The following is a 9,515-nucleotide window of genomic DNA, read 5'->3' as shown; positions in this document are numbered from 1 at the left end:
AGCCTATTTAGGAGTCAGAAGACAGCTTTTAGGAAGGACAAAGACACAAGCCAATGAAAATAATGGGCGGGGGAGTGGGCGGGGCTTCTCTCCCATTCTGTACTACAACAGATCATCACCAGAGCAGCGCTTGCGCGCTGGCTCAGGCTCGACCTAAAAACACTGCCCCCCAAGGACACATTCAACTGCAGCTGCATCGACTGCCTATGGCACTCTAGGTCACTGCTGCTGGTCACGAGCTCCGAAGGTGAATATTTCAAAGGGGGCCCCGAGTTTACTCGAGTTGTGACAACTTATGACACCCCGCTCCCACTTTCATCTTTCACTCTCGTTCTTGTTCATATCAGGTGACTCTCGGCTTCAGTAAGATTCAAAGACACATTTGTTGAACTTGCTTTTAGATGAAGCTGTTTTGCTTTTTATTGAATAGAATTACCCTTTTACACAGCTTTATGAATTTTGACATTATAGTGTTTTCAAAATGTCATGAAAAAGAGAAGAGTTTATCAAATACCCGTGTTGAGCCTTTGTTTTATTACTGCAGATAAACGCGTCTTCCGTACCCAAGGCAGATAAAAGGATTTATTTTCTCTTTAAAAGTGGCGGTGTAGGTGTAGAGGTGCTGACGGTTTGTAGCGTCGTAGAAGGACACCAGTCCCTCCTCGTAGTCCACGAAAATCCCCACTTTGCTAAGCACGCCTATAAACTGGTGATCTCTGTCCATCTCATCGGAAACTTTGTACACTAACCGTTCTTGGCTGAGAAGCCAGAAGCCGTTCTTGGGGCTCGGGGTGTTCGTCGTTCCTTTTACGGATGCGCTGGTGATCCCCAGCCTCCACTGCAGGTCAGCCATATACTGGTTCCTCACTCCCTGGTCTATGGTCACCACCCAGTACCACTTCCCAGAGATGACCCCCGTGGACCCCCGGACACAGCATTTCGCATCAAGGCCGGTGTTGCGAAGCTCCCTCCCATCACTGCTGATGAAGAGGGACCTGACTGCAGTCTTCGGATCCACCGACAGGGGCGCTGCGGAGACACAGGAAATATCATGAGGACACTCACCCAACTTGTCAACACTTTCCAAGAATGCATAGAATTTTCTGGCAGAGAAAATATAATAATTACTAAGGGGCTTATTAATGAGCCCTTTATGCTTCCGTTGAGCCACTTTTTCTGGCGCTGCGGAACCGCAAAATACACGCCACACTGCGCCTTATTTAGAAAGTGACACATCTAGGTTGATGCATCACTTTGTAAAACCCTGCACTACATTATACCTGCATCAGATGTAATGTATGCAGAGTGGGCATTCCCCCACAAAAATGGCTTGTAGTAGTGGCGCAGTGAAATCTACCAGATTTCACTACGCCAATCCTAGGACACCACTTGCATCGAAACCTGCCTCACAGTAGGTGTAAGACTGATGTAGGTGCATTCAACATTAAGGCTTGCCTGTGTGTAATGACCCATTACTGGAGTTGCGTCACTTTTGCAACACACTCCAGCAATGCATTATTACTGCGCCTACAGATATGTCAGGAATGCTGACGTATCTGTAACTCCTATTAGAAAAGGGCAATTCCTGTCATTTTGCCCGGCCTCGGCGCACAATAGGCTGCCGTGCATCAACGCAGGCAGCTGTGCACCGTGGTGTAACGGTGCCTGCGTTGAGGAGATGATTGTTTTTGTGCAGAAAGGGAAATCTTTCCGTTCAAAAACAATCACAGCAGACTTTTTCCTCTTTCTATGTGTGCTGCCGAATGCACCACACATAGAAAAAGGAGAAATACAGACATTTTTCCTCTTTGTGTCTCCCATACGCCTCCCCTGGGGAGGTGTGAGTTTTTGGTACTGCCTCAGATTTATGTATTCTCCTAAATCTGGGGCAGTGTCAAAAAGCCATGGATGTTGCTGGGAACACGCCGAGCAACACCCATTGCACGCCCCTTTAATGCAAAAAGCTGCATAAAGGGAACACTATTTATCAGGCAGCATTAGACCCAAAAAAGTGGCGTACTGATGCCTGATAAATATCACGCAGGCTCCTGCACCACAAAAAGTGTCGGGAGGGGATTCATCATTTACAAGCCCCTTGCACCGTCTCTGCGTCACTTTTAATATGGGAAAAAGTGATGTACGGCAGCACAGGAATCTTGAAAATAAGCCCCTAAAAGCGCCAATGAATGGCGTGTCCCTCACTGGAGAATCCCACATTAACTGTGTGAGGGACTGACAGACCTCTTCAGATGAGTGAGGAGCCCTGGTGCAGCTGTTGCAGTGGCCCAAGGCACCAGCGGTGAGGCAGCACCTGTACCAGTGCAGTGTGAGCAGCAGCAAACCTATCAATGATTCAGCAGGTGCAGTGGCACCAGGCCCAGCTAGCCAAAGTCCTGGACTTGTGCAGTGCAGTCAGAGGCGTAGGTCTCAATGGTGCAGCAAGTGCAGTAGCACCGGGCACACTCAGTGGCACTCCTTTACTAGTGTGAGGGGCAGCAATCAATGGTGAGGAAATTGCAGTGGAACCAGCGGCGATTCCTCTGTGGGAGCGGGGGAGCACTGCCCCCCACACTTCTGGGCAGACAGTGACAAAATATAAAATGGTAATGAAATGATTTTATTACCATTAGATTTTTCATGCTTTTTGCCAGCAAACAGGGTACAAGGGCAGATCCAGTGTATCACTGCTGCCAATGTTTGGCAGCAGTGAGGAGTGGCCTCTTAACTTTGAAGTACGTATGTTGGTTTGTCCGACTACCTTATGAAAGGCCAAACTCACATGCGCAATTCAAACATCTCTAACCCGCCTCTCTTGGACAGCTGGGCTGGAGAGCAGGCACAGGCTTACAGTGATTTTTGTAGCATGGAGACAGCTCTCTCTGACCAATCAAGATGCTTTACGTATGCTGTTTCACAGAATGAGAACAGAGTCTTGATTGGATGAGAGATTTGCCTGTGGGATTCACACTCGTGCTGCTGCACACACAGTCTCATGTGATCTCACATTCTCAGGGAATGCCCATCCGCAGTTCTTTCTCCAGCACATAGGAAGGCCAAAAGAACTAATTTTTGAGGTAAGTAACACTTTTTAAGGCAGACACTGTGTGTGTTGCTGTGGTGAGAAAGTAGCCACCCACCCTTCTGGGGTGTCTCTCTAGACATGGAGAGTTTCTAATATATGTCTTCTGTGTAACAAGTGACATTTTTCGCATATGGTTGTGCATACTGTACAAGGCATAACTGTACCTCCGAAGGTTGTTGGGTCAAAAACACGACTCTCTGCAAAGATAAAAGAGAAACATAACAAGATATTATTTATAGATGTTATTCCTCGGTTTTACGCAGGTAATTAGCATTATTCAGCTGTATCCTTCTGCTTTCCTGCACCGCTTCCCATCCAGGGAGGCATTACTGTAATTACCATCCTCTCCATCCTGGGACCTAAAGTGAAGAATACATATCCAGTGGCGTAATGAAACCATTGGACCCCCTGCATAGTTCTCTGAGGGTCTCCACATAAAATTACTTGTCCACCCACCTGCACCCGCCCTTCCAAGGAGGCATTACCACATTTACCATGTTTGCTTCTCATGTCTAGCTCTCATAATGTCAACAATGAAAGGAGAGCCAGGGTCATTTATGAGTGGTTCACGCCGCCGGCGTCACACTCTTTTTGACGCTCCTGCAAAGCAGGCCTCTCACTCATATGTATGAGGCCATGCAAAGCAACTCTGAGGGGCTTTGCATGGCCTCACAGATATCGAGTAAGAGAAAGCAGCGCAAGTCACTGCTTTGCCTTGCTCTCCGCCCCAAGGAGGTGATCCACGGGCATTGTGGGGGGCTTTCCTATGCAGCACCGATGGAGTTTAATGCTGCTCCAGATTTATTTAATCACGTAAACCTGGGGGAGCGCCAAAACCTTACGCCTCCCCAGAGCAGGTGTAATAAGGAGAAATATGTTTATTTCTTCTAGTTATTTCCATTTTCCATGTGTGCTGCATTTATGCAGCATACAGAGAAAGAGGAAGAAGCCTTTTGGGCTGGTGTTTGTGCAGGAGGTGTCCTTTCCTGCACAAAAACAAACTTTCCTGCATGCGAAGCACCCTTGCACTAAATTGCAAGGGTGCCTACATTGGCGCTATGCAGAAAATTGTGCACCACTGCAGGGTGAAAGGCCACAAATGCATTCCTGCCCTTTCACATTGGAGTAGTGCGGCATAGTAAGGAGATGTGTAGCTCTGCCCTACATCAACTCCTCATAAATTAGGTCCTCAGTGCGAAACACCACCCCTAGGTTTTATTAAAAGATCTCTAATCCCACCAACCTAGTTGGTTGGATGCTTCATCATTGATGTCCCACCGCAGCACCTCGCACATCAAGGAAGTGCTTCAATGCTTGATTACACTGGAGCAGGTTTTTGGGGGCAAGGAGGGGGGTTGTTTATCTCACAAGTGGAAAAAGGAGAATTAAAGCTGACTTAGGGTTACCCACTGATGTGGTATATTTTTAATAGTGGCAACCTGGACAAGGGTTAAGAGCAGAGGTGGATGTGTTGTGAAAAACCAATAAACTCTCACATCCACAATAAGGGTCGATGTTTCAGCCATAATGTCTACCAACAAACTGAGGGGCTTATTTAGAAGTAAAAAAAGAAACCTTCCCAGGAAGGGAAAGAGAATCACCTGCCTAAGGATAAATTAGAGCGCTAGGTGTCTCTGGTGGACTGAAGATAGGTTCTAAACCCGGGGAGCAAAGTCAGAGATGTGTCAAAAAGAGACAGTAAATAACAAATAGTAAACTAAAGAAAATGGTAGAGAAAAATATATATTCCATTTATTCAACATATAAGAATTTCAACAAAAATAAATAATTTTTTATATTTTAGTTTCAAATGTGCATACATAGGTTGTCAAACAATACAAATAATGTCAAAGCAGTAATATATAATTACTTAAGGTCCCAACAGGAACAAGTGAGAATAAAATTGCAAACAATGGCATTTAGCAATACATTAATGGCAATGGATGATACTTAAAGTGGCATATACTTGGTATAATGTGTATTTGGTTGTTCTTGTATTTGTACCACCGTATGGTTTTTGTCCAGCGCAGTGCCGACGAGCGTTTTGGTGTGGGCTAGGGTCTAGCCGTCACCTTCTTCAGGGCACAAATATATAAGCAATCCAAACAATAGGCCATGCAGTTCGGGGATGGAAAACAGGATATATATCTATATCTATTCACTGAAAAAACCATAGGTTTCAGGCACGTTATAGTTAGGAATTAGCATTTAAGAAACCTTAGAAATTCACTGAAAAAACCATAGGTTTCAGGGGCGTTATAGTTAGATGGACTTTTCACTCGTACAAAACCATTGACATTACCCCGTTATAGTTAGTTCAGCTAACTATAACTCGTGCGCCCGCAATGCACTGCTGATGACGTCACATAATACATCACTCATGACATGGTCAGTGACATCACTCATGACATCACTGATGACATCTCAAATGGCATCACTTATGACATCACTGATGACATCATCCAGTGAATGTGTGTTTTTCTGAAAATTACATATGTTTTATATATGTATATCTCAAGGTCGATGGAAGAATACATGGGTATTTAAGTGTCTATATGGATGACTTGTTTTTGAAAAATTGATTGTATAACTGACTGATTAAGTGTATCTTAGTGAATACATGGCTTAATGAGTAATGTTTAAATATGTAAATAACTGTATCAGTCTCTCACTTTGTGTATAAGTGGCTGCATGGGTTGGTGAGTAGCTACATGAGTGTCTATATAGGTTATTAGTTGGTTTTTTGAGTAGCAGTATGAGTGTCTGAGTGTCTGTATGGTTCAGTGGGGGTATTACGTAGTGCATAGATCCATGAATGAGTGACTCACTGTTTGTATGTGTTGAAGACTGTATGGGTGGATGAGTGTGTGCATGGGTGTGTTAGTGAGTGAATGACTGTCTCAATAGTGTCTTTATGAGTAACTACATATGTTTTTGTAGGACCTGGGGTCACCTGGCCCTAAGGGGGTAACGTGACTCGAGCGGGTGGGCACCCGAAGGCTTAAGTGTAAAGCGACCATACAACACACACATCCCCTGAAGCAGGAAACGCACACAATAATGGACACCACACAATAGGTTCGATGAAAATCAATCAAGTTTATCTAAGCAGTTAGATGCAAATGCAGTTCATTAGATGGCAATGGGCATTGTTTGAGTACATTAGCGTCAGATTCACCAGCATTTCTTTATGGTGCCATAGGCAACACCTGTATACATTAGCGTCAGATTCACCAGCAATTCATTATGATGCAATAGGCAACACCTGTATACCTTAGCGTCAAGAGCGCTTCAACAGCGGACTGGGAAGCGTAGCGCCCCACCTGGGAAACTAATAGCGTTTCAAGGCACAACTTGCGGGCTTACCGCTACTCCTGACACCGCTGGCACTTCAGAGCAAAACTGGAGATCACAGCGCTACACGGAATAAACAGGCATTAAGCACCTCGGAGCAGAACTTGAGAACACAGCGCTACTCGTATTAATCAAGCATTAAGCACTTCAGAGCAGAACTTAAGAACACAGCGCTACTCGTAATAATCAAGCACTAAGCACTTCAGAGCAGAACTTAAGAACACAGCGCTACGTGTAATAATCAAGCATTAAGCACTTCAGAGCAGAACTTAAGAACACAGCGCTACTCGTAATAATCAGGCCTTAAGCACTTCAGAGCAGAACTTGAGAACACAGCGCTACTTGTAATAATCAGGCCTTAAGCACTTCAGAGCAGAACTTGAGAACACAGCGCTACTCGTAATAATCAGGCCTTAAGCACATGGTCCCCTTGTACGCGGCAGTCTAGAAGCAAGGGGGTAATCCCACGGAGGGGAACCAGAGTCTCGGTTGGGCACCGGGAAGCGGTCGCAAGTAGTGCGGTGCCGCTCCCGATCGCTAGGGGGTGCACCGGGTCCTCCTTAGACCTCCCGGGGAGCAGGGGGGTGAGTCCCAGGCCTCAGCACGGCCACGCTACCTCCCAGCCCCCGGGGGTTACCTTGATCTCGGCATCCTCCACAGGCAGACACTCTGGGGATCTTCACTGTTCCGGCCCCGCAGTCAGAGCGCTCAGCGGCGGGGGCGGCGTCGTGCAGTCCGCCTCTGTCACGTGGGTGCGGGGGCCGGCTTCACGGCCTTCCACGACTCTGGCAGCAGCTGCGACGGCAGCGGCGGGGCCCCGGGCTTCTCTGCGGGCCTCGGTTCGATGAGGGGCAGACTTCTGGGTCCTGGGCCGCGGCGGTGAGTGCGCCTCTGGTCCCCGCGCCAGGGGGGGTGACAAGTTAAGCAGGGGCGACGGCGGGCTCAGCGCTCAGCGCCCGATGTGGGACTGACACGGGGGGATCTCAGGCAAGGTCGGGGAGCGCAGGGGTCACAGCGCTAGTACCTGGTTGATCCCCCAGCAGTCCAGCAGTCACTTTCAGCTTAGGTTTCAATACGGAGCTTCAGCATTGGGTTGCAGCATTCAGTTTCAGCATGAAGTTCCAGCGTTTAGTTTCAGCATTCAGTTTCAGCATGAAGTTCCAGCGTTTAGTTTCAGCATTCAGTTTCAGCATGAAGTTCCAGCGTTTAGTTTCAGCATTCAGTTTCAGCATGAAGTTCCAGCGATCTTAATGGCGCAGATGTCTCTGGCGCCCTTAAGGGTTCTGTTTCTTGGGGTTAGGGATTGAGTTGGTGACTAGTTCCCTCCTAGTCAAGTTTGGCAGATGGCCCCTTGGTCCTCCTACCGCTGGGCTAGATCAGTGGGCTGTGCAGGATCCCTCACTCACTTAAAAGGCAGTACCTAAGTCCTGTCACTTTCAGAGGCATAAGTCCCTGGCTAGGCCCTACCGCCTAAAACTCCTGCGTGGATTCTCTAGGTCTGCTTTACCCCAACTGGCCAACTGACTAGAAAATGTTCCCTCCCTCTGTTAAGTAGCCCTAGGTCAGGTGACCTCTATCCAAGGCAGCAAAAGTAAAAACCCCACCTCCCTTCTAGAAGGTTCCAGCACATTCCAGGAGCTTCCCCATTCTACCTATGGGACAAAAAAGGCCGGCTGGTGTCGCAACATTGTTGTGGGGTTACAGCCAGCTCCTGGCAGCTAGGGTGCTACTAGAAAGACCACTCTGCAGTAGCAGGGGCCTGTGGCAGCCATCTTGGGAGAAGGGAGCACCTGGACCTTAACACTGATTGGCAATGAAAAGGCGCCTGGAGAGCTAAGTCCAACCTAAAAATGAGGGTGGAAAAAATGAGGCACGATCAAAAATAGAGGGGGAGACCACCCTAGGGCTGACAGGTCTAACAGTTTTAAACTAGCATATGTGACTATTGGTGTATATAAGTGAGTATATGTGAGAGTGAGAGATTGAAAGAGTTCCTGTATGAATAAGTATGTGTTTCTATAAGTGATTGTTTAAAAGACTAAGTATGTGTAAGTTTCTGTAGAAGTAAGTGTGGTGGTGTGTGTATAACTGTATATGCAAGTAAATGGATGTTTAATTCTTTATTAGCATGAGTGACTATGTGTGTGAGTTACTCTATGGATGAGTGGCGTTGTGTAACAGGATGTATAGGTGTATGAGTACATATGATGAGTGAGTACATGTATGAGTGACTGTATAGGACTGTTGGTGAATGAGTTTATGTGTATGTGGATCTTAGAATTACTGAATAGGTTGTTGTAACTGATATTGGTATGTCCATTGTTTTGAACATTTTAGTTTCTATTTTTGAATGTGTGAATCAAAGGTTATATTAGGGGGAGAGGAGGTCTGACACTCTATCACAAGGATGATGTCATCAGTGATGTCATTTGAGATGTCATCAGTGATGTCATGAGTGATGTCACTGACCATGTCATGAGTGATGTAATATGTGACGTCATCAGCAGTGCATTGCGGGCGCGCGAGTTATAGTTAGCTGAACTAACTATAACGGGGAAATTTCAATGGTTTTGTACGAGTGAAAAGTCCAGCTAACTATAACGCCCCTGAAACCTATGGTTTTTTCAGTGAATTTCTAAGGTTTTTTAAATGCTAATTCCTAACTATAACGTGCCTGAAACCTATGGTTTTTTCAGTGAATTTCAAAGGTTTTTTAAATGCTAATTTCTAACTATGCCTACAGAGATAGGACATGTGAAGAAAGAAGAAAAAAACGTACAGAAAGAAAAAAAATTCTAAGTGTACTTACTAGTGACTTGTATTTCCTTCCATAGGAATCCATTGTGTGGTTTTCAGCAGAAAAGTTTCTAAGTGTCTATTTTCACGAACTAAAAATATTCCTAAAAAATCGTATGTATGACTTAAACACATTCTTTCAACTGTTTACAGGAGATTCACCTGTGCTGGATCCAGGATCCACCACTGAGTAAGAAAAAGTAACGATAACACTACTTACCTGCTAAGTGAATTTTCTGCCATAAGATAACATTGGTGATTCTATGTGAAAACGTTTTCTAAG

The 9,515-nt window shown here is 45.9% G+C and overlaps 1 protein-coding gene across 1 annotated transcript in view; it reads right to left on the bottom strand.

The window, feature by feature from the left end:
* Nucleotides 1-459: 459 nt before the first annotated feature.
* Nucleotides 460-9,515, bottom strand: part of LOC146783140 (CD5 antigen-like) — a 512,763-nt gene continuing 503,707 nt past the window's right edge. Inside the window, exons 6-7 of the mRNA XM_085633903.1 lie at nucleotides 3,247-3,279; nucleotides 460-1,029 (exon numbers count right to left, since the gene is read on the bottom strand). Of these exons, the coding sequence (XP_085490029.1) occupies nucleotides 536-1,029; nucleotides 3,247-3,279 (527 nt within the window). The 3' untranslated portion in view covers nucleotides 460-535. The remainder of the gene's footprint in view (nucleotides 1,030-3,246; nucleotides 3,280-9,515) is intronic.

This window comes from Triturus cristatus, chromosome 11 (genome assembly GCF_964204655.1).
Source record: "Triturus cristatus chromosome 11, aTriCri1.1, whole genome shotgun sequence".
Lineage (NCBI taxonomy): Eukaryota > Metazoa > Chordata > Amphibia > Caudata > Salamandridae > Triturus > Triturus cristatus.
Note: the sequence above shows the minus strand (reverse complement) of the source record. Positions and strands in the feature narration are given on the sequence as shown.